Source organism: Macaca fascicularis, chromosome 1 (assembly GCF_037993035.2).
Source record: "Macaca fascicularis isolate 582-1 chromosome 1, T2T-MFA8v1.1".
Taxonomy (NCBI): Eukaryota; Metazoa; Chordata; class Mammalia; order Primates; family Cercopithecidae; genus Macaca; species Macaca fascicularis.
The window spans coordinates 195,323,161-195,348,512 of record NC_088375.1 but is presented as its reverse complement, the minus strand read 5'-3'; the positions used below and the strand labels follow the sequence as shown (position 1 = coordinate 195,348,512).

General features: G+C 47.8%; 1 protein-coding gene and 1 non-coding gene across 13 annotated transcripts; both read right to left on the bottom strand.

The window, feature by feature from the left end:
* Window positions 1-658: 658 nt before the first annotated feature.
* PABPC4 (poly(A) binding protein cytoplasmic 4) lies at window positions 659-16,562 on the bottom strand. Of its 12 annotated transcripts, none has more exons than XM_074011552.1 (16): window positions 15,532-16,562; window positions 12,203-12,396; window positions 10,886-11,138; window positions 9,661-9,800; window positions 9,393-9,487; window positions 8,602-8,739; window positions 7,545-7,640; window positions 4,925-5,197; window positions 4,511-4,598; window positions 4,246-4,365; window positions 3,669-3,755; window positions 3,447-3,574; window positions 2,151-2,244; window positions 1,903-2,033; window positions 1,515-1,617; window positions 659-967 (listed from the first exon to the last, which is right to left on the bottom strand). In XM_074011552.1, the coding sequence occupies exons 5-15, from the start codon at window positions 9,462-9,464 to the stop codon at window positions 1,528-1,530; spliced, it is 1,317 nt and encodes a 438-aa protein (XP_073867653.1). In that variant the 5' UTR covers window positions 9,465-9,487; window positions 9,661-9,800; window positions 10,886-11,138; window positions 12,203-12,396; window positions 15,532-16,562; the 3' UTR covers window positions 659-967; window positions 1,515-1,527. The 12 variants fall into 12 exon arrangements, with proteins under 12 accessions (XP_073867653.1, XP_073867657.1, XP_015293385.1 ...); XM_074011556.1 differs by having other exon boundaries at window positions 4,294-4,365; XM_015437899.4 differs by having other exon boundaries at window positions 11,023-11,138.
* LOC123571143 (small nucleolar RNA SNORA55) lies at window positions 7,165-7,299 on the bottom strand. The gene has a single exon (XR_006695317.1). It is a non-coding gene; the product is annotated as a small nucleolar RNA SNORA55 (small nucleolar RNA).
* Window positions 16,563-25,352: the final 8,790 nt, after the last annotated feature.

Below are 25,352 nucleotides of genomic sequence, written 5' to 3'. Positions count from 1 at the left end.
CTGCCTGAATGGGGCACTAAGCAAGCATCAAGCAAGCTCCAGGAGGGAAAGCAAGCAAGGCTGGAGCCGCAGGGAAAGCAGGCTGCAAAGGGATGTGATCTTGGCCTTTAGGATGTCACTACTGTCACTTTGAGCATCAAAGAAACCACAAGCACTGAGGACTTCAGCACCATTTGCTGTAGTCACAGACCTCCCAAACATTTTCCCCCTGCTAGGGGAACCTTGGTTGCAGAATCTGGGCAACTGGATCTGCTGACTCAAATGCAGCATAAACTGACTGCAGGAGATAAGAAGGGACAGGACACCCCCCCACCCCGCCCCAACAGAGTTCAGGAATGGAAAGACGGGGCTCAACTAACCAGCTGGTATCTGCAGAGCTCACCAACCCCACTCTGCTCCAAATTTTCCTGGGCCCGACCCACGGTCTGCTCTGACCACATCAGATCTGTTCCCTGTAAGTTAAGTGGGGCTAATACAACAATCATAACAGAACGCTGTGGGACAGGATCATATTTAACAGTTCTGTATATCTTGCTAACCTTTGTCAGCTTCAAGTCAAGAAAGAATAAACTATCATTGGAACCAATTCACATCCTAAAGTTACTTCCAGTGAAAACTGGAATTCATAGAGTAAAACTGTGGTCAGAGACAGAGGCAGTTTTATGGAGTTTTTTTCTTTATTGAGAAACGTAAGACTTGGGTACATCAAATAAAACCAGTTTCTGGGGGAAAAATCAAAACCCACAATAGAAAAAAAAAAAAGTTAACACTGTCTGGGGCCACAGCAGAACCCAGAGAACATATTCGTATAATTGAAAAATTCTAGGTGTTTCATAATTGACCTTTTGATACAAAATGACCTATTAAATTTGCAATTTGTAATCGTTGGTGTTGAGGTCCATAGGACAAGCTAGAAGTCTTCAAACCTTGAGCTGAATTCCGTAAGGGGTTATTTGGCTTTTGAATCCTGTAAAGAAAAGCACCAACACAAATAAATGCATAATCAAATAATTTAGATTCATTAACATCTAGTGGATAAAGGAAGGTATTCTAGAAGAGAAATTTCTCAACCTCAGCACTATTGACACTTCGGGCATTCTGTTGGTTCTGTCCTCCTGTGTAGTGTACGATGTTTAGCAGCATCTCTGGTCTTTACCACTAGACGACAAGGCTCCTGAGGCCCTTGACAAGAGGGTCATGACTATGCCAAGTCAACCCTCCCAACACACCAGCTCACCAGCTCTGGTTCTTACCACGTGCTTTCTCCTTAGCTCATTTTACTCTCTTCTTTCCCTATCTGGAGACACCTACCACCATCAACCAGTATTAGTTAACCTTTATTCACTCAAGCCCCTGCAGACAAAGTCCACAGTCCTTACAAGAAGTCACCTGCAACATACTCCATGTAACTACTTATTGTATTCCCAGAGCTAAGCAGTGAGCATATATACAACCTCAGGTCAAACCACGAAGACAATGCTCATAGGAACAAAAATGAAAAGAGCCACACATACGGTTTTTCCTTGTCTAAGAGGTAGCAGCAGCAACAGCGCCCACCTTCTGGGCAGCTTCTTTCTTGGCATGATGAGCCTGTAGAACTGCTACAGCTTCATCTACCTGCAAGAAATCTTCAGGTGGTCAGTGAATCTAGGAGAGCTACTCTACCCCTCCCTAGTGCCCAGACTTAGTAGTGGACCAAAGCCAACCGTACAGATGATCCCTAGGCTTCTGGTGCTAACTACTTTCCCAAATACCCACAGCAGCCTCTAGTCACAGTCAAGGCATGACGAGAAGGGTCCTGGGGGCAGCAGACCCCACTCTCTGCTGCACCTGGGTGTCCAAGTTTGCCCCCAATCTTCCCAAGCTGAGAGCTGAAGCTGCAGGGTCTTCGACCCAGCTCACCTTGGAGCGGAGAGACTCGGGGGACTCTAACATGTGCAGCAGCTCAGAGTTGTCGATCTCCAGCAGCATTCCCGTGATCTTCCCAGCCAAGTTTGAATGCATTGTTTGGATGAGTGGGAACAAGCGTTCTCCTATGGGGAGGGTAGTTAATAAAAAACCAAATCAAATCCCAGTAAACAATGGACACTGGTGTCCTAGTTGGCACCAGGCTCTGGGCCTCTTCTTCTGCAAGGAAGTGGGTCACTCACCCAGCATCTGCTTCTGTTCCTGGGGGGGTGCTGCAGCCAGCATGGAGGCAGTCAGTGGCTCCTGCCCCTGCACATGGACCGCAGGCTGGGGTGCCTGGGAACCAGGAAAGGCAGTGGGTTAGCACCGAGGAAAGGACAGCACTTGATGGTGGTTGAGCGCCTGTTCAGTATCTGAACATCTGACTATGTGAAAGAGGAGAGGAGGTGGTGGGCCTTGCTCTAAAGGAACTAATTTCAGTCCTTGAAGGATTGAGGGATGTGGTGAGGAACAGAGGGGTATGGACATAAACACAACCAATTACAATGAAAATGGAATGCTATCAGAAAGCGAAGTGAAAGGTAAATAATAAAACAAACTTATAGCACTAGGCAAGCATTTTCTGACATTTCCTTAATGCACCCACAGTTACTCAAGAATGAAAAGCCTTGTTATAAATAAGGGTAAAGTGAACATTTGTATATAAGCTTTTCCTGAAAATTACTCTTTTCCTTTAGGGTAAATCTCAGTGCAGACTGGATCAAAGGGTGTAAATATCAACACATTTATAATTACATTCCACATCACCGTAACTGTACCAAATGTTCTTGTATCAAATGCTAAAAACTGTCAACATGCAATGTCAATGCTAGTCAAAGCCTTGCAAAGAAAAGGTATTTTACATAGCATCAAGTTCTAAGAAATCCCCAACTCAGAGAGTATGAGACAGGACAGTTAAAGAGTAATCTACTAAGCAGCTTATGGGCCTGAGGGCTTAGGGTGATACCTCCATGGCAAATTGCTATTAAGCTCTGAAACAAACTAGTTGCATCTAGAGCACAGGTCTAGAGACTGCAAGTTACCACTTAGAAAATCGAAGCTCTAGGTTCAACCCCTTCCCCTCCTACACACACTTTACATCTTTGAAGCTGAACATCCGATCTGTAAGTTGAAGTTATTTCCTGCCTTAATGTACCAATCATCTTGCAGAGCAGCCAAGGATCCAATAGGTCACTGGATGTGGAAGTGACCTGGAGGCTCAAAGAGCTGAGTGAGCACATTATTCCGTACAAAGAGAGCAGGAAGCACTGGCTGCCCCCTGTGAGGCATTTCTGAGTGAACTGGCATCAGGCAGAGCACTTTTAAGCCCCTTCTCTCCCACTAGTGAGCCCCTAAAGGGCAGGGACAATGAATCAGAACATAGCGTCATAACACAGAGCAGGCATTTAATACCTGTTGAAGGAATCAAAGCAAAGCTTCTTTTACATCAAGTGGAAATGGGGGAAATCCTTTTAAGCATTCTGTCTGGTGGACCTCACCTGCAGAGGCTGTATGGCAGGATGAGGGCTGCGGACACTGGAGGCGTATTTGTAGGGGGCAACAGCACGGGGAGCAGCAGCGGCAACAGCAGCGCGTGGCGCTAAGTTCTGCACAGCTGTGGGAACGCCTTAGGGAAAGAACAAATACAATTAAAGCCCATCAGTCTGGGCAAAGACCCGTCAAATCCCATCTTTCCCCCTTCTGTGTGCATCCAATACCACCTCCAGACTGGCAGCTGTCAGTCAGCCCTTGCTGGGCGGCACCAGCCCCACCAAAGTCCATAGCCAAGCGGTCCGGGCACTCAGACCCTACAACAGACCAGCAAATGCACATCAGTGTTGGCAGCAGATGTCCAACTGGCCACGTCCCACGGAAGGAGAAATTTCAAAGCACGTTTACGCAACACATTGCACAGGGGGCCACTACTACTTTCGAGGATGAGCCAAAGGATAACATACAACTCTTTCCACATCTTGGAATACAGGACATATTCTGTACGAGCTGTTTCCTCGTATTCCTCACCCCACCCAAAAGAACAGGCTGCCTCTGTAGTCATCCAGCTAGCAAACTTCTACAACTAACTTTTTCACGAGTCACCGATGAGCAAAGAATGTTAAAAGCAACTGACACACCTAGAACTCATATTTCTCTACTCTTGAAGTGGCCACCTAAGCACACAGCTAAGATTACAGAACCAGGACTCAATAAGAGCCCAACAAACTGACCAACCCAGGGCAGAGCCTAGTCATCCTGACTCCCTCCTCCCCGGGCCACACTTCTAAAGGCCAGTTTGCTCACCGACTCTCTGAGTGGTAGTAGGGAGGCCACGAGAGGCCGGAGCATTACCAGTTGGAGCCAGATGGCGAAGAGTTGGACGAGGCCCAGACTGGCGTATAGCACTTGGCATTCCTTGGAAGCCTGGTGAAGAGAAAAAATTGCACATCACTAAGAAGTGATGTGGACCAGAACCTAGGCTATGCCTCAAAGCAGGGAAACAGAAAAGGCAGGGGAGACCAGGATAGGTGTATCCTAGGCCGTCAAATCACTGTTCCCCACCACCTACCTTGAGGTCTCCCACCTTGCTGCCAGCGTGGATTAGGCCTCATCTGCGCTAACTGGTTAGGTGTATAATATGGAGGCCTTCCCTGAGCCTGTAAGACAGAAGAATACCCAAACACCCTCTTAAGGACTGAACCACCCTAGAAATATCTCATCTCACTAACCAGGACCTAAGCTAATTATTTAAATGTTCTTTCTATTCAAAAGCTGAGGGGTCAGCTAATGGGGACTGTTTTACTCTACCACTGCCACTGTGGGTGTGTGTGTATGTGACCATGGGTAAGTCCTTCATTTTTACTTGAAGGTTCCATACTCTGACATTCTAGAACTCTAATAACGAAAGATCCTTCTCCCCAACCACTGCAGAATACTGCCAGCAGGCAGGTTCCCAAGAGCTGTGACCAAACAGCACACCCACCTGTGGGACTGCTGGCACGAAGTAGCCACCCGCCGCAGGCTGGAACTGATTTAAGATGGCATTGGCAGGAAGTGCTCTCATTCCAGCCACTCGTTGCATATACTGGTTGGTCAGGTGAGCCTTTCTCTCTTCCTTCCTCTGGGCCAGGGCAACATATAGTGGCTTGGAGCCCACAATGCGTCCATTCATCTCAGTGACTGCTTTGGTTGCCTCTTCAGGAGATGAGAAGCAGACGAAGCCAAACCCTTTGCTTCTTCCATCCTCCAGCATTACCTACAAAATGAGACCAGCTACTTAAAAAATAAGGTGTCCTTGGCTGGGTGTGGTGGCTCGTACCTGTAATCCCAGCACTTTGGAAGGCCAAGGTGGGAGGGCTGCTTCAGCTCAGGAGGTTGAGACCAGCTTGAGCAATGTACTGAGACCTCATCTCAAAAAAACAAAGGTCCAGGTGTAGTGGCTCATGCCTGTAATCCCAGCACTTTGGGAGACCGAGGTGGGTGGATCACGAAGTCAGGAGTTCAAGACCAGCCTGAACAACATGGTGAAACCCCATCTCTACTAAAAATACAAAAATTAGCCGGGCATGGTGGCACACACCTGTAATCCCAGCTACTCAGGAGGCTGAGGCAGGAGAACTGCTTGAACCCGGGAGGCAGAGGTTGCAGTGAGCTGAGATCACGCCACTGCACTCCAGTCTGGGCGACAGAGCGAGACTCCATCTCAGAAACAAAACAAAACAAAAAACCCAACCAACCAACCAAACAAACCAAAACAAACCCACAAATAGGAAAAAAAAGATGTCCCTGGGTGGGAAGGGAACTATTCAGAAGAACCAGAAAGCCTGGGTTATGCTGCAGTCACTGAGCCTAGGTCAGGGGTTCAAAACTGGCATAGGATTTACCCCAGACCAACTAAGTCACAACCTCTAAGGCATTTTCTTTAAGTCCCCAGGTGATGCTAAAGTTCCAAAACACTATGATATGGCTAATGGTAAAACCAGGAACTCAAAGATGTTTCCTGATACCTGGTGGATAGCTACCCCTGGGTAACCACAAAACATCTCGAGGGTAGTGTTGAGCAATTTATTTTCCAATCTCATCTGCTCCAAGACCTCGGTGGACAAAACTCTTAACAAGTTCTTAGCAACATCAGGATAACACTTTAGGAATACCACATGTGGACAGGAGTCATAAAATGTTCAGGTAATCAATGACTACCACCATTAATTCAACGAGATGGCCAGCTTAGAGATAGGTGCCTAGATCCTAGTCTTACTTGCCCTCCTGAGGCTCAATTTCCATGAAATACCCCAAACAGCTGCAAAACCACAGGTCTACTGGTTCAGGCAGTCTTCTTCCACATTAAGTTCATCATTCACAAATTGCATTTTTCCTTATTTGAAAAGGTTATTCACTGTCTTCTCTGGTGTGACTGTCATTGTTTTATGTCTTAGTTAATGGCCCAGAGAGCCTCCTGAAGTGGAGAATAGGGACGTAAAGATGTGCATCACTCCATAACTCTCTACCAATTAGGTAGGCCAGTATGTATGTGAAAAAAAATGCCACACCATCATCTTGAAAATGGTGACAATTCAAGGTATGGCTCTTTTGCTCTCTTAACAAAGTGCAACTTGACTACTAGGCAGATAAGCAAGGAGAGAAGATCATTCCTTACACTGATGGGGTCCAATCAAGGGGGTCATAGCAAAAAGGAAAGGGTAAGAACTGGGCAAACCCACACTTGGCCTCTGGCCAACTCCGTACTACAACTAATAACATTGCTTTCCACATTCCCAGGTTGGGGGCAAATTCCCCTAAGAGCCAGGGCAGGGCCACTATGCCTTTAGAACAGCCCACATGGCTTCCCTTCTCATCAACTAAAGGATTTTGTGGCATCTGGTACACCTCTGTTTAGCAAGACCGGAGTCTGCATCAGGCCATAACCCAAAATGTTCAGATGCCACCAGCTTCCATCCTGCTCCCAAAGTGCTAAGGACAAACAGTACACCATCCCCATGTAGTCAGCAATCTCTTGTTCAAGGACTAAAATTCCTTATCTTTAAAATGAGGTTCCTACTTATCCTGCTAACTTAGTTGATGTGATTATCAAAGAAAATCAAGCAAATGATGCACACTACGAAACACGGAAAAACCTTCCGCTCCCCTTTCCTCTCTAAGACCAGGGTAGAAGTTCCCAAGCCCACTCCCAAAATCTTTAAAATACCTTCATTCTCAAGGAGAAAATGTGGCAGAGCTGTAGAGACAGGTCCCAAGACAAATGGAAAATAACCTGTCTGGATTTCCTCTGCTCATTCTGTAGCACCATCTGTCCCCACACCGGCACGAGGCAGCAAGGAATGGGAAAGATTCAGGTGCTCTGGGTTGGCTGGGAGGGGCTGGGCCAAATTCCTCTCCAGACTCCAGTGCTTGGGAAACAGTGTAATGCTAACCTAATGAAATGCCATTCTCCAAAATGTATCCAGAAGTTTTGCTGGAAAAACGTAGTAGCTACTTTCAGAAATGAACATAATTTAAATGCTATTCCTTCAATGGAACAAATGCCAATAAACCTATAATGGAATACTACTGCTTTCAATCTCCAAATCTCAGTATTATAATACCTTAGCACTGGTAATTGATCCAAAAGGAGAAAATTCTTTCCTTAATTTCTCATCATCAATAGTGTCATCCAAGTTCTTAATGTAGAGATTCACTCCCTGAAGGAAAAAGATCACTGTTAATTGCATTTCTATACCACAAATATTCCCTTAGAAAGTGGTTCCCAAAGGGTAGCTCCCAGACCAGGAGCACCAGCATCTTTGGGAACTTGTTAGAAATGGAATTCTCAGCTGGGCACAGTGGCTCATGCCTATAATCCCAGCACTTTGGGGAGGCCGAGGTGGGTCAATCACAGAGTCAGGAGATCGAAACCATCCTTGCTAAAAGGCTGAAACCCTGTTCTCTACAAAAAATACAAAAAATTAGCCAGATGTGGTGGCGGGCGCCTGTAGTCCCAGCTACTCGGGAGGCTGAGGCAGGAGAATGGAGGGAACTTGGGAGGCGGAGCTTGCAGGGAGCCGAGATCGCACCACTGCACTCCAGCCTGGGCAACAGAGCGAGACTCCATCTCAAGAGAAGGAAAAAAAAAGAAAAAAGAAATTATCAGGCCAGACCCCAAACCCAGTGAACCAGAAAAACTCTAGGGCTGGAGCCCAGCTATCTGTTTTAACAAGCTCTGCTGGTGATTCTGATGCAAGCTCAAAGTTGTGAAACTACTGCCCTGAAACTGACAAGGATCATCAGTGCAGTCACCTTTTGTCACCTCTCCCCACAGCTGCTGTGGTGACCACTCACCCCCTACCCCAGGAGGGGTCTTCTTGAAGCCATGCCAAACAAAGGAGGCTCATTTAAGTAAAAGGAATCTACATGGCTAGCAACAGGCTGAGGCTTCCAGAATAGAGAGCTTCTTGATGAATAAACTCATTTCTCTTGTTTCTGGTTCTAAAATAATCACTGTCATGTATGTAGTAGGTAAATATCCTTTTAAACCTAATCTTCTTGGGGGAAATGGGAAGAACAGACTCCAAATCCCCAAAAAGAAAGCCTGCTAAACATAAGGGTGTTCTGCAAATATTTCACAGCAAATCCCATTGCTAGGCTGGGCCAAGACCACCTTACCTGATATCGACTAATTCTCTCCTGTTTCAGCTGCTCAAATTTCCGTTTTAACTCTGCCTGCCGTTCTACTTTCTTTTGTGCACGGCCTACAAATATTATTTTACCACTTATTTCTTTTCCATTCATCTCTTCCACAGCCTAGAGAGGAAAAATGTCTTTAAAATAAAGTTGCAGTGATGGGGTCTTATTCCAGAGGTCTAAGTCCCAACAAGTATTCTTTCTACTATAGGACTAAAAACTAAATTCATTCCACCTCTGAAGTCTGTCACACAAATCCAAACTTCCTCATCTGTAAAATGAGGTTAATATTTAAATAGGTTATTGATCCAGATAATATAGAAATAGCACAGGTGTATAAACACAAGTGTGCTGACATGAGCCCAGGGCGATATCATCTTCTGGCTGCCAGTAAATTCTGCAGGTGCTTTTGTGGGTATTTAAGTGATATATGTTGAGGGTCTGGCACAATGCTTTGCCCACAAGTAGCTGCTGTGCTGTTATGAAATCAGCACTCACTGGGCTTTAGTTCTCTCACCTTTGCAGGGGAACAAACATCTGTCCTATTCTTTCAACAACTGACAGCTGAGGTGACAGGTATGTGCCAAGTGCTTTGTGAACACCTACATGATGTTAACATGTGGAACCCAGGAAGATGATCCCAGAGTATAGTAATGGTACATCTACTACTAGATACTCAGACCATCCCAGCTCTAGCTAGGTGCTAGCAAGACTCTGCCCATACTCTGGGGCCACCTCTTACAAGTTTTTCCCAACCTTTGTGGTACACTCACCTTATTGGCATCCTCGTGTTTTTCGTAACTCACAAAGCCAAAGCCTTTGGATTTCCCACTGGGATCTCTCATCACCTTGACACTTAGGGTCTTACCTATTACCAAAGGACAGAACTATTAGTAACACCATCTCAAGCACAGCTCAAGGAGAGAAGGCTTCCCTCTGGAAACTCACTTGAAGCAAACTTCTGGAGCAGTGCCCTCATCTCTTAAGAAAGAAGAGATGGGTCTGTTGGACTGTGAAAGGGGACAAGGACCCTCAACTTACCAAACTGACTGAATAGCTCTTTCAGACTCTCATCATCCACCTCTTCCCCAAAGTTTTTGATATAAACATTGGTGAATTCCTTGGCTTTGGCTCCCAGCTCAGCTTCCCGCTCTTTGCGAGACTTGAATCTGCCCACAAATCTAAAAAGAAACCATGAAAAAAGTAATCACCCAGAGGAATAAAACATGATATCCAGGGACCCAAAGGAATACAAGTTAAAGGCTGACAGGAGAAGTTAAAACATGAGATCCCCATCCACCACCGAGGAGGCTCAGAGATACCCAAGTCCCCAGCAGAAAGAGAAAAAGGCAGGACTATCCTGTAAGGACCAGCCCCAGGGCTCCTGGCTTAGACCAGGGCTACTCCTACCACATCACACTGCCTTCATGAAGAAACCTGATGGCCATGTTTTTAAAACGTTCATTTCTGTGCAACTATGTAAATGCATAGAAAAGGTCTGGAAGGATACAAACCAAACTGTTAACAGTGGTTAATCCTAGGTATGAGATTGCTGGAGCGAAGGGGCACCCCTTCCTTTTTAAATTTATTTTGGTACTCTTATACTTAGAAGAAAATTTATCCATACACTGACATTTTTATATTTCTTTTTAGTGATATCTGTAGATCAACCACTGGACACACAGACATTATAAACATAACCCATCCTCTGGTATGCTGAATGACACAAAGGACAAAAAATATTTTGGCTTGTAATAGCCAAGACTTATTGTCCCTTCTTCTCCCCACATGGCTTTGCTAAGTTCCCCCTCTGCATTCTACAGTAACAACCACACCAAAGCAACAGGTCTGTTACGAAGTTTTTCTGCAAAGGGATGGGATTTTTCATTGTCACCAAGTATTACTGTGGAGCCAGACTTGCATTAGGTCACTGAATCATAAGTCAGAAAATGGAGAACCGCGGGGACAATTTGGCATCAACCACTAGCGAGGGACCCATGGACAGACCTGAGTCACAGGAAAGCCAAGGTCACACTGCTAGTATACAGCTCCTGGTCAGTCCAGGGCCCTCTCCACTCTGCCGCTGGCCAAGACCCCGACTCAGAGTGAGCTTAGAGCTGCCTTCCAGCCAGCCCCAGTTGTTGATGCTCACAAAACCCACAGACAGATGCCTTTAAGGGAGAGGCGGCAGGCAGGCCATGGCTTGGGCAGGAAGCCCACCTTGGCGAGTCAAAAGGGCTGCCACGGCTCAGGCAGGGAGACTCACCAGCCCTGGAGTGGAGAGGTAGGAGCAGGCCACACTTGGGCCGAGAACCAGTAGCCGCCTTGTGTGTGCCAGTTAATACCGAGGTGGGGCCACGGCTGGCTCATGCGATGGTTGTTGCTCCGGACTGGGACACTCACACTTTGCGGTCATTGAGGAGCATGCCATTCATCTTCTCGATGGCCTTGTCGGCAGCCTCTTGGGTCTCGAAGTGGACAAATGCATAACCCTTAGAGCCGTTCTCATCACACACCACCTGTCAAAGACAAGGTGGACCACTTTAGCACCACTGGCCAGCTCCTGAGACATGAGAACCTCAGGGTATCTTGTGCCTGAGAAGGCTCTGGCCCATCCATGGCCAAAGGTGGCCAAGTACACCAGTACAATTTTTCTCACACCTAGCACAGCCCCAGGTACCTAGTAAGTGTTCCATTTACAAAGGTAGCCACTACTAGGCTTCTTCTATTCCAAATGTTTTCTTTTTATAAAAAACAAAACAAAACAAAAAAACAAAGAAAACACTTAAAATTGGGTGCTGTGGCTCATGCCTGTAATTCCAATGCTTTGGGAGGTCAAAGCAGAAGGATCATTGGAGCCAGGAGCTGGAGGCCAGCCTATGCAATGGAGAGAGACCCTGTCTCTACAAAAAATAAAAAGATTAACTGAATGTGGTAGCACATGCCTGTAGTCCCAGCTACTTGGGAGGCTGAGGTGGGAGGATGGCTTGTGCCCAGGAGATCGAAGCTACAATGAGCTATTACTACACCACTGCACTCCACCCTGGGTGACAGACAGAGCAAGACCCTGTCCCTTTAAAACACAACAACAACACATTTTAAGAGATCTGGGTGCAAACCACAGTGCTGCAGAAGACAAAACATTTTCCAAGGCCACAACAGATTTTCAGTGCAGTATGGCGTTAAACACCTACACCACCACTGTTTAAGTTTTAAAGTGCTCAGCATAAAACAGATACATAGAAGGAACAGAGTGAATTTATGCTTCTAACGTGATTAAGTTTCCTGAAGACTAGAGACACTTCTCTGGTCCTCTCCTTTCCCCCATCCCAAAAGAAAAACCTGGGGCTTTCCAAGGCTAAAGAACAGGAAAGATATTTCAGGCTGAGGAAAGAACAAGGGTATGAAAACGTGTGCTGGTTACACTGGGTGTGGCCCTGAGACTACCCATGGGAACTTTTAGAATTCCATGTCCAGCATTTTGAAAATTCCTGTATCCTGATGCCAAGGTAGTTTTCCATTTGGTATTTATCTTGTTTTTGAGAATCAATTATTCTGCTAAAATCATTTAATCAATGTTTACCTTGCAGGATAGAATGTTTCCAAAAGCAGAAAAAGTATCATAAAGTGCCTTGTTATCTATAGATTTGTCCAGGTTCTTGATGAAGACATTTCCCACACCAGATTTTCTCAAAGAGGGATCCCTCTGAGACCACATGATGCGGATTGGCTTTCCCTTAATCACATCAAAGTTCATGGTGTCCAAAGCCCGCTCAGCTGTAAGAGAGAAACACATTTCAATAAGGAGAGAAAACGTCAGCTCCCACAGGCCAACATCCTAAGAACAGATTACTACAGGACTTTTCAAGGTAATCACTCTTGATAAAAGGCAACTCTATTAAAATAAAAGGGCATCAGATTCCTCCAGCCTGCACTGTTAGTAAGGGTAGAATAAGTTCCAGCTAATGACTCTACTTCATGACAGAAGTCTAAACGCCCTTCTGGGTCTGTGCCCTTGTTGGATAAAGGGGCCATAAATAAAGATAATCTAAATGGCCTTAATGACACCAAGATCCAATGATAATACCTCACATTTGACTAAGCTTTACTATTTGGAAGACTTTGCAGACTGCCACCCACCATGACTCAGGTGGGACAGCTGAAATTATACATTTTACAAAATGAACAAACTTATGTTTAGGGTGACTAAGCTGTGCAGCTAGCTAGTGATTAGGAAACTAATACTAGATTATCTGATTTATTTTTCAGTGAGGTAGTGCATCAAAGTTATCAAGTCATTTAGTCTGCAATCCATCTACGGAGACAAGCAACTAAACGTATGAGCAAATGATCTGGAAAAAAAAAAAGGTGCTATCCCTGAATTCAGAATTCAGTCCAATTTCTTTTATTTTCAGTTTCTGAGAATAAAAATCCAATCACCAAAATGGATACAACTGATCACACATGGAAAAGTTCTCTGTACTATCACAACAAGGATTAAACCACCATACCTTCTGCCTAAGCAGACAGCACGCAGATGGTAGGCCCGGCATCTACCTTTTGAAGCCTTAATCGAAGTTCTGTAGAATTCTAGGACTTCAGCCACCCTGGGTGCCCAACCAACTTCCCCATCCAGTGCCTTGGAAGCTTCTGTAGCTTCCCAACTAAGTCCATATGTGCACCAGAGACAATTTAAAGAACCAAAAGCTGGGCCGGGCATGGTGGCTCACTCCTGTAATCCCAGCACTTTGGGAGGCTGAAACAGGTGGATCACCTGAGGTCAGGAGTTCGAGATCAGCCTGACCAACATGGTGAAAGCCCATCTCTACTAAAAATACAAAATTGGCTGGGTGTGTGGTGGGCGCCTGTAATCCCAGCTACTCAGGAGGCTGAGGCAGGAAAATCGTTTGAACCCGGAAGTCAGAGGTTGCAGTGAGCTGAGATCGTGCCATTGCACTCCAGCCTGGGCAACAAGAGCGAAAACAAACAACAACAAAAAGAACCAGAAGCTAAAATATACCACCACCTGCCAGCCAAAACACTTCTCATCACTAATCGCAACAAGGATCCCCAGATCTGGTGGCCACTTTTCCTTAAGGCTGTGACGACATCTCCTATCGGTGACATTACCCAGAACCTCCTCCATGAGGGGATTTAGACAGGGTCAGAGCAGTGGAATCTGCTCCTTGCCTCAAGGCAACATCTCACTTAAGGGGGGGGACAAAATTCCCCAACTCTGACGCTCCACAAGCTCAACTGTTTCTTTAACCAGGAGAATTTATTTTCACTCATTATTTCCAACAAACTTCCCCACCCCCTTCAGAAGGTGGGCTCATCTGTATGGGGGGCAGTTGGGAAAAGGGGAGATGACAAGACAGATCCAAGTCAGGAACAGTCCAGGAAAGGAGGAGTTTGCTTGTGATGGCGATCAGAGATAGATAGCTGGGATCGCAAACTATTTCATTAATTAGCAGTAAAGGAGCCCATTTCAACACAGCTCCTCGTCTATTTCCAGACAGCACTGCACAAGGCAAGCCGGCTTAGTCTGACAAATCTGGCTGCACTTATTTATAGCAGGGAGAAGTCCTGCAGAAGTATGTGTTGGCAGACACACTGACCAATGGCTTCTGCTATCTCTAAGTGACATGACTTTTGTTCAAAAGTCAAGAAGGCAGACAACAGCTAATGTGGTACATTATCCCTTAAAAAGACCACACTCAGCTACCTTCTTTGCGCTCCTATAGCCATAGACAGAACTCAGCTTGGAGCATACTGGGTTGACGGTAGCAATACCTAGTTCCTCTTAACATGTCCAATTCTCTGGTCTCAGCTGCAACCTGGGCAAGTAGTAACTCTGGGCCTCAGACAGAAAACAAAGTGGGGACCTCAAAACTAGCGACCTGGAGATCCTTTGCCATAGCATGGCTTGTTTCTCCCAGTAATGATCTCTGCAGTTGTTCCCTTCTAATCTGGAGTCACGTGCAGCCTCTGATCAGATTTCCTTTGGCCTCACTCCTGCCACGCCTGCAACATACCTCTCTCCATGCTAAGGCCACAATCTGAGGTGGCAGAGCACTGTGCTGGGAGTCCCAACTTGGTTTCCAACTTTTTGCATTCCTTTTCCTTCTCAGGAGTCCCATTTTCTTCAGATTAAATGAAGTAAAAGGGCTCTGATGAGTGCAAACCACTGTTACAGCTGAGGTGACAAATGCCACCAGATTTTCAAGTGACGCTTCCCCAAACTACCTCCACAACACTCTTTACAGCACAGAGCCTGGATACCATTTGTCCAGCGCAAAGCACTTCTCCACTCCAGTGGCAAACACACAGACTAAGGAGCTGGCCTGGCACACGCAGCTCCTGTGGCACTAACCTAAATCTCTGCTAGTTTAACGCACAGAAACCTTCCCCCTGCTTCCTGCCTGCCCTGACCCATCCTTTATCAGCACAACATCAGATAGTCAAGGTTAGTAAAGGTGGCAGAGCGGGCAGGAACTCTACAATGTAGAACTTTTGCGGGAATTGTGTTTCAAACGTCCCTCCTTTTTGGCCAGCCTGTGAAGGGCACAAGCAAGGGTCTGTAACAGCCCAGCCCCACTGACAAGGACCACACACAGTGGAATGCCAGTGGCTTCACTCTAATCCTGTTTTACAGTTTCCTTGGTTTCCAACCCTACTACCAGCAACACCAGTAAGTAGCCCAAGGTCACCCAGTTAGCAAGTGGTAGAAACAAGATTGAAACTCGAGTCATCTGATGCCAGGTCTGCGTTCTCAATCTCTGCACCCTGCTCCAAGCTTCGGTGGCAACATGCTGTCGTGATGCTGCCCTCCTTGGCAGGAGGGCCCTGCCAGAAGACGACTCCCGGGGTCCGCCGGGCTCCCACGCACGTGTGGGCACAGCTTCTACTCACCGTCGGCCGGCTGCTGGAAGTTGACGTAGGCATAGCCCAGGGAGCGGCGGGTGATCATATCGCGGCAGACCCGGATGGACAGCACAGGCCCCGCGGGGCTGAACTTTTCGTACAGCATGGCCTCGGTGACGTCCGAGTGCAGGTCGCCCACGTACAGGGAGGCCATGGGGTAGCTGCTGGCCGCAGCGTTCATCTCCCCGCCCCCCACCACCCCGAGCCCCGCCAGGAGGACTTCTTATCGGGCCCGCCGCAGGACAAAAGGGGCGCCCTCAGAGCCCGGGCCCGCGCCGCGGCTCACAGGTGGCACCGGGGCGGCGAGGACGAGCTGGAGTCGGCGGGCTCGGAGATGGGACGGAAACGGGAGGCGGGGGCCGGCTCCCACGGCCGCGGCACCGCAGACAAAAGGCTCTCCGCACAATACGGCCCTCCCCACGACTTTGCACTTCTCCGCGGTCCTGGTGCGAAGCTCCAAATTTCAAAAAATCAAAGTAGGAAAAAAATTAAACGGGGAATCCCCTTCCGAACGGTAAAAATCCTTTAAGAGGCGACCGGACGCTACCCACGGCGGCCCCGGGGACACGCGTTTCTCTATAAATATAGGCCTCGGGCTCCGGCGGTTTAAGATTACAACCGCCGGGGCAGAGGGAAACCAAATCTTTGTGGGCGCCGACTCGGCGAGCCCCGGGCGGGCGGCGAAGGGCAGCGCGGACACGTGGTGCGCCGGGGCCGGCGCGGGGCTCGGGCCCGAGCGTGGGGAGGGCGCGACGGGCCGGGCGGGCGGCTCACCCCCGGACCGATGGACGGAGACCGACGGACGCCAAGCGCGGCGGCGGCGGGCGCGGGGCAGGCCGGAAGCGTGCGAAAGTGACTTCCCCGCGGGTTCTCCGAGGAGGATTCGCTTTTTCTTTTCCTTTTTTTTTTTTTCAGGATTTTGAAGCGTTTTCGGATTTTTTTTTATCTTTTTCTCTTTTTTTCCTCAGGCTGCGGAGCCCGAAAGCGGCGCAGGCGGCAGCGACCCGGGGCGGAGAGAGGCGGCCGAGGGAGCCACCGCTCCATTTATACCCGCCCGCCCCGGGCGCTGCTGGTCGAAGGGCGCCTCGCGACCTGGGCGCAGTCGTGCCCGCCCACTCGGCCCGGGGGCCCGAGGCGGGGCGGCCACGCGAGAGCGACCCGGCGCGGCCGCGCGGCGCCACAGCGACCCCTGGCGCGCGGAGGACCGCCTAAGCTCGCGGTTGCAGGAGACCCCCAGGGCCCCTTTCTATAACCAATGAATCTTAAGACCCTCCTACCCATCACCCGGGAATGGAACCTAGAAGCCATTTAACTTGCACACACGCATGAGGTTTAAAATTAAATGGTATGGGGCCGGGCGCAGTGGCTCACGCCTGTAACCCCAGCACTTTGTGAGGCCGAGGTGGGTGGATCATGACGTTAGGAGATCAAGACCATCCTGGCTAACAAGGTGAAACCCAGTCTCTACTAAAAATGCAAAAAATGAGCCGGGCGTGGTGGCACGCGCCTGTAATCTCAGCTACTCAGGAGGCTGAGGGAGGAGAATCGCTTGAACCCGGGAGGCGGAGCTTGCAGTGAGCCGAGATTGAGCCACGGCACTCCAGCCTGGGCAACAAAGCGAGGCTCCATCTAAAAAAAAAAAAAAAAAATTAGATAGTAAGCCTAATTGTGAAATGAAGGTGACATAAAATAAGTTAAAGTAATAGGTGGTCCAATAGGTAAATGTTTGTGAAGTTTTCAGAATACTGTTGGCCTAGAGGTAGAATCGTCAAGAGCTGGAAATGCAAGCAGTATCCATGGGTGATGGGATTTTCTGAAAAGATGAGCACATTTTGGTAAAGCTTCAATGAAACCAAACACAAGCATCCCTTCTATTGACATGCTGGTGGCATTCCCGGACATTTAGTTTGTATTTAAGGGCCCAGAAATACTTTCTACTCCTATGTTTAAAGTTTCTTATACGCTTGGATAATTATAAAAAGACTTTTCATCTGCATCAGGGTCTGGCAGGTCATTTGAAAGTCATATCACTTGCCAGGCTCAAGCCTGTAATCCTAGCACTTTGGGAGGCCGAGGCAGGTGGATCACCTGAGGTCGGGAGTTCGAGACTAGCCTGACCAACATGAAGAAACCCCTGTAATCCTAGCTGCTCAGGAGGCTGAGGCAGGAGAATCGCTTGAACCGTGGAGGCAGAGGTTGCGGTGAACTGAGATAATGCCATTGCACTCCAGCCTGGGCAACAAGAGTGAAACTCCGCCTCAAAAAAAAAAAAAAAAAAAAAAAGGTCATATCACTTTATGGGACTATGTTATATGGGACTGTCCACACACATTGCAAGATATATAGCATCCCTTCTTCCATAAGTGCCAGGAACCAACTTTGCCATCACTGTGACAACCAAAAACAGAAATTGCCAAAAGGCAAACAGACATCCCCCTTCAAAAGCACTAATTTAAGTAAATGACTGAAGAAATATGTGTATTTATATATTAATTCATTCAAATAAATGGTTAATCTGAGTCTACTGTATGTCAATGTCAATACAGGGGCTGGAGATACCATGGTGGACCAGAAGTCACTCCCTCTCTCATGGAGTTTATATTCTACTAAGTATATTAAATCAAGAAACATTGGCTGGCACGGTGGCTCACGCCTGTTATTCCAGCACTTTGGGAGGCTGCGGTGGGAGGATCACCTGAGGTCAGGAGTTCGAGACCAGCCTGGCCAACATGGTGAAACCCCATCTCTATTAAAAATACAAAATCAGCCGGGCATGGTGGCATGCGCCTGTAGTCCCAGCTACTTGGAAGGCTGAGGCAGGAGAATCGCTGGAACACAGGAGGCAGCAGTTGCAGTGAGCTGAGATCATACCACTGCATTCCAGCCTAGGCGACACAGCAAGACTCCGTCTCAAAACAAAAAGGAACATTTATGGGAGTGCTCCTTCTATAGATTCCCTCCTCAGGAAAGTCTTCCTAGACCCCCTGTGGTCTCAAGTAGCCGTCAACATTGTTAATCACTATCACACCAACTTGTCTTCTTGTCTTCAAGCCTGTTATTCCTACCCAAAATTATGTTGTTCCTATATCTGTTTACCTGTTTAGTATCTATCTTTTCCACACTGGTATATAACCTTCACAAGAACAGGAATCTAGAACAGTGCTTAACATAGCAGGTACTAAATGTTCAGTAACTGGCCAGGCCCAGTGGCTCATGCCTATAATCCCAGTGTTTTGGGAGGCTGAGGCAGGAGGATTGCTTGAGCCCAGACGTTTGAAACCAGCCTGGGCAACAGAGTGAGACCCCATCTCTACAAAAAACTTTTCTTTTAATTAGCTGGGTGTGGGGACACATGTTTGTGGTCTCAGCAACTTGGGAGTCTGAGGCAGGAGGATCACTTGAGGCCAGGAGTTCAAGGCTGTAGTGAGCTATGATCATATCGCTGCACTTCAGCCTGAGCAACAGAGTGAAACTCTGTTGCTAAAAATTAAATAAATAAATAAACAAATATTCAATATATATTTGTGTGTATGTGTATTTTCTTGTTTTTTGGGGATGAAATCTTCCTCTCTCACCTAGGCTGGAGTGCAGTGGCACAATCTCAGCTCACTGCAATCTCTGCCTCCCGGGTTCAAGCAATTCTCATGCCTAAGCCTCCCAAGTAGCCGGGATTACAGGCATGCGCACACCTGGCTATTTTTTTTTTTTTTTTAATGGAGTCTCGCTCTATTGGCAGGCTGGAGTGCAGTGGTACGATCTCGGCTCACTGCAACCTCTATCTACCGGATTCAAGCAATTCTCCTGCCTCAGCCTCCCAAGTAGCTAGGACTAGAGGTGCACGCCACCAGCCTGGCTAATTTTTGTATTTTTAGTAGAGACAGGTTTTCACCATGTTGGCCAGGATGGTCTCGATCTCTTTACCTCGTGATCCGCCCACTTCAGCCTCCCAAAATGCTGGGATTACAGGGGTGAGCCACCACGCCTGACCTTTTTTTTTTTTTTTTTTTTTTTTTGAGACAGAGACTTGCTCTGTCACCCAGGCTGGAATGCAGTGACATGATCTTGGCCCACTGCAACCTCCACTTCCCAGATTCAAGTGATTCTCCTGCCTCAGCCTCCCAAGTAGCTGGAATTACAGGTGCCCACCACCACGCCCGGCTACTTTTTGTATTTTTAGTAGAGACGGGATTTCAGTATGTTGCCCAGGCTGGTCAGGTAATGTACTCCTCTCGGCCTCCTCAAGTGCTGGGATTACAGGCATGAGCCACGCACCCCCCTGTGTGTATTTCTTTTCAAGCAACAAAGTCTCACTGTGTTGCCCAGGCTAGAGTGCAGTGGCATGATCATAGCTCACTGCAACCTCAAACTCCTGACCTCAAGTGATCCACTTTGGCCTCTTAAAGTGTTGGGGTTACAGGCATAAGCCACTGCACCTGGCCTAGATATTTGTTAAATAAACAAATGAATACTAGACACAGATGACCAAAACCCACACAAGCTCTGACCTCATGAAGCTTACTGTCTAGCAGGGGAGTTTATTACCTATATTACCTTGGGCAAGCTAGTTCACATCTCTGACCCTCAAATTTCTCATCTGAACTATACTAATAAACCTTATTAACACTTAAAAGGGTTATTGTGAGAATAAACTAATACATATAAATACACAGAAATTGTTTAGGTTTTTTTTGTTTTTTTTTTTTTTGAGATGGAGTCTCGCTCTGTCACCCAGGCTGGAATGCAGTGGCGCAATCTCGGCTCACGGCAACCTCCACCTCCCAGGTTCAAGTGATTCTCCTGCCTCAGCCTCCCTAGTAGCTGGGACTACAGGCACACACCACCACACTGGGCTAATTTTTTGTATTTTAGTAGAGACGGGTTTTCACCGTGTTGCCCAGGCTGGTTGTGAACTCCTGAGCTCAGGCAATCTGCCTCCTCAGCCTCCCAAAGTATTGGGATTACAGGCATGAGCCACCATTTGCCCAGCCTTGGATGAATGTTAATAGCTATTACTATCAAGCTATATTTGTACTAAGAAAGGAGGGGGAGGCCAGGCGCGGTGGTTCATGCCTGTAATCCCAGCACTTTGGGAGGCTGAGGCAGGCAGATCACCTAAGGTCGGGAGTTCGACACCAGATTCACTGACATGGAGAAACCCCATCTCTACTAAAAAACCAAAATTAGCCAGGTGTGGTGGCGCATGCCTGTAATCCCAGCTACTCCAGAGGCTGAGGCTGGAGGATCACTTGAACCCGGGAGGTCCGTTGCAGTGAGCCAAGATCGCGCCATTGCACTCCAGCCTGGGCAACAAAAGTGAAACTCCATCTCAAAAAAGAAAAAAAAAAAGTAAAAGAAAAAGAAAGGAGGGGGAGTCCTTAAATGAAGGCAGGGAGAACAGCATCTTTAAAGACCCTAAGTGCTGGGCATGGTGGCTCGCACCTGTAATTGTAATCCCAGCACTTTGGGAGGCCAAGGCAGGCAGATCACCTGAGGTCAGGCGTTTGAGACCAGCCTGACCAACATGGTAAAACCCCATCTCTACTAAAAATACAAAATTAGCCAGGTGTGGTGGCAGGTGCCTATAATCCCAGCTACTTGGGAGGCTGAGGCAGGAGAATCGTGTGAATCCGGGAGGCAGAGGTTGCAGTGAGCCAAGGTTGTGCCACTGCACTCTAGCCTGGGCGACAGAGAGACTCTGTTTCAAAAAAAAAAAAAAAAAAGCCCTGAGGGAGACAAACTGTGGAGTTGTGGGAAATGAAAGAGATGGCCTTAAAACACTTAGGACTTTATCCTCAGATCAAAGGGTAAACCTGCAGGATTTTTTTTTTTTTTTTTTTTTTTTTTTGAGACGGAGTCTCGCTCTGTCTCCCAGGCTGGAGTGCAGTGGCGCGATCTCGGCTCACTGCAAGCTCCGCCTCCCTGGTTCATGCCATTCTCCTGCCTCAGACTCCTGAGTAGCTGGGACTACAGGCGCCCACCACCAAGCCCGGCTAATTTTTTGTATTTTTAGTAGAAACGGGGTTTCATCATGTTAGCCAAGATGGTCTCAATCTCCTGACCTCATGATCCACCAGCCTCGGCCTCCCAAAGTGCTGGAATTACAGGCGTGAGCCATCATGCCCTGCCAAGCTGCAGGATTTTAAGAGCAAAGTGCCTTAACTCAAATTACTTTCTTTCTTTCTTTTTGTTTGTTTGTTTGTTTGTTTTGTTTTGTTTTGTTTTGAGACGGAGTCTCACTCTGTCACCCAGGCTGGAGTGCAGTGGGGCCATCTCGGCTCACTGCAAGCTCCACCTCCCAGGTTCTGGCCATTCTCCTGTCTCAGCCTCCTGAGTAGCTGGGACTACAGGTGCCCACCACAATGCCTGGCTAATTTTCTGTAGTTTTTAGTAAAGACGGGGTTTCACTGTGTTAGCCAGGATGGTCTCCATCTCCTGACCTCGTGATCCACCCGCCTCAGCCTCCCAAAGTCCTGGGATTACAAGCGTGAGCCACTGTGCCCGGCCCAAATTACTTTTTTCTTTTTCAGACAGGGTCTCTCTCTGTTGCCCAGGCTGGAGTACAGTGACACAATCATGGCTCACTGCAACCTCGACCTCCCGGGCTGAAGCGATCCTCCTGCCTCAGCCTCCTGAGTAGCTGAGACCACAGGTACACACCACCACACCCTGCTAATTTATTTTTGGTAGAGATGTGGTCGATCTGGTCTCGAACTCCTGGGCTCAATCGATCCTCCCCTCCATGGCCTCCCAAAGTGTTGGGATTATAGGCGTGAGCCACCACACCTGGCCCCCTCAAGTTACATTTTTTAAAAACCTAGGCTGGGCATGGTGGCTCATACCTGTAATCCTAGCACTTTGGGAAGCCGAGGCAGAGATTGAGACCCTGTTGGCCAACATGGTGAAACCCCATCTGTACTAAAAATACAAAATAGCTGGGCATGGTAGCATGTGCCTGTAGTCCCAGCTACTCAGGAGGCTGAGGCAGGAGAATCACTTGAACCCATGAGGAGGAAGTTGCAGTGAGCCGACACCGTACCACTGCACTCCAGCCTGGCAATAAAGTGAGACTCTGTCTCACAAAAAACAAAACAAAACAAAACAAAACAAAAAAAACCTGTCTGACTGCAAATGGAAAAGGATTACAGGATAGGTACAAGAAGACCTATGAGGTGATGGCTGCTAAGGTGGTAGGAAGTGTGTCAATTAGGGACATATTTAGACAGTATGATTTCTGATTAATTGGATGTAGGAGGTAAGAGAGTGAGGAGTCAAGGACAGCTCCCAAGTTTCTGGGAAATCAAAACCATTTAGATTCCTTGCATCTAAACACAAGGTTATCACTTAATTAGTCTTAGAGGGGAAAGATATGCAAAGCCACCAGAGGAGCAACCCAGACGCCAGGTCTGCCAAATCTAAACAGGCCTTCATGGGACAAAAAGTAGGGTAGGAAGAGGCTGGACAAGTAACCAGGCCAGTGATCTGAAAGGAGGCTTGTGCACATCAGTACAAATCTGCCCTTGCTGCGGTGGGAAGGGACATGACTTTTTTCTCCCCCACTGGGGCTGAACCTATTCTCGGTGGGTCTACACTTGAGAGATGGTATTGACATGTCGAGAGAAAGAATATGTTCAGGGTTGGGAAGAGGAAGAAGGAAGAACTTCAAGGTGGGGAGATGGATATAGAGGCTGCTCTCTCAAGCTGAGGATTTTTTTTTTTTTTTTTTTGAGATGGAGTTTTGCTCTTGTTGCCCAGGCTGGAGTACAATGGCGCAAACTCGGCTCACCATAGCCCCCGCCTCCCAGGTTCAAGCGATTCTCCTGCCTCAGCCTCCTGAAAGCTGAAGATTTTACATGTAGCAGAAATGTAAGAGCTTTGCCTTCTGGCATCATTTGTTTGTTCACTCAGCAAACTTATGTGGCATTCCTAAGAGCCAGGTTCTCTCTGTTCTGGGTGTTGGGGACAGAACTATGAGCTAAACGTTCACTGAACAACCTCTTCTTGGACAGAGAGAGAGACAAGCAGTGTGTGTTGAAAAAAGCTTTGAACCTGAAGGTAAGAGCAAGGAAACCCCAGCCCTATCCACCCAGCAAGAGGCCAATTCTACCTGCAAAAGCTCGATTTCCTATAAGCAACAACGGCTCTGCCGCTCAGGGAGGAAGACTCTCCTTGTCCAGAGACAGGGTCTCGGAGATCCTAGAGGTCTGGCCCAAGCACCAAGACAGGCTGCACAACTTTAGACAGTGGTCGTCACATCTCCAAGCCTCCCCACCTGTGTGATGGGCTCAGTAAGTCCTTTTAAGAATAGAGACCAGGTGGCCGGGCACGGTAGCTCATGCCTGTAATCCCAGCACTTTGGGAGGCCAAGGCAGGTGGATCATGACATCAGGAGATCAAGACCATCCTGGCTAGCACGGTGAAACCCTGTCTCTACTAAAAATACAAAAAATTAGCCGGGCGTGGTGGCGGATGCCTGTAGTCCCAGCTACTCGGAAGGCTGAGGCAGGAGAATGGCGTGAACCCGGGAGTCGGAGCTTGTAGTGAGACGAGATGGCGCCACTGCACTCCAGCCTGGGTGACAGAGCAAGACTCCGTCCAAAAAAAAAAAAAAAAGAATACAGACCAGGCAGCCGGGCGCAGTGGCTCACGCTTGTAATGCCAGCACTTTGGGAGGCCAAGGCAGGTGAATCATGAGGTCAGGAGATCGAGACTATCCTGGCTAACACAGTGAAACCCCATCTCCACTGAAAATGCAAAAAGTTAGCCAGGCGTGGTGGCAGGCGCCTGTAGTCCCAGCTACTCAGGAGTCTGAGGCAGGAGCATGGGGTGAAACCGGAAGGCCAAGCTTGCTGCGAGCTGAGATTGCAACACTGCACTCTAGCCTGTGGGACAGAGGGAGACTCTGTCTCAAAAAAAAAAAAAAAAAAAAAAAAAAAAAAAAAGAATGGAGAGCAGGCTGGGCGCAGTGGCTCACACCTGTAATTCCAGCACTTTGGAAGGCCGAGGCAGGTGGATCACAAGGTCAGGAGATCGAGACCATCCTGGCTAACACAGTGAAACCCTGTCTCTACTAAAAGTACAAAGAATTAGCCGGGCGTGGTGGCGGGCGCCTGTAGTCCCAGCTAATCAGGAGTCTGAGGCAGGAGAATAGCATGAACCTGGGAGGTGGAGCTTGCAGTGAGACGAGATCGCATCACTGCACTCCAGCTTGGGCGACAGAGCAAGACTCCATTTCAAAAAAAAAAAAAAAAAAGAGGTGGTTAGGTCAAAAGGGCTCTGCCCTAATGAATGGATTAATGCTATTATCAAAGGAGTGGGTTCCCAATAAAAGGAAGAGCTCAGCCCTTTCCCTCCCCACCACATACTTCCTCGTCCCTCGTCTTTCCACCTTCTGCCATGGGATGACAGAAGGCCCTGGCCAGATGAAGGCCCTTCAGTCTTGGATTTCCCAGCCTCCAGAACTATGAGAAATGAATCTCTGTTCTTCATAAACTACCCAATCTGTGATATTCTGTTATAGCAGCAAAAAACGAATGAAGACACCACCATTTATTGAGCACCTGCTATGTGTCAAGATCATTTTCAGACCTCAAACCGGGACTAAATGTGTGTGTGGCATGACCAAGAGCCTGGTATTTTTTTTTTTTTTTGAGACGGAGTCTCGCTCTATTGCCCAGGCTGGAGTGCAGTGGCACGATCTCAGCTCACTGCAAGCTCCGTCTCCCTGGTTCACACCATTCTCCTGCCTCAGCCTCCCGTGTAGCTGGGACTACAGGTGCCCGCCACCGTGCCCAGCTAATTTTTTGTATTTT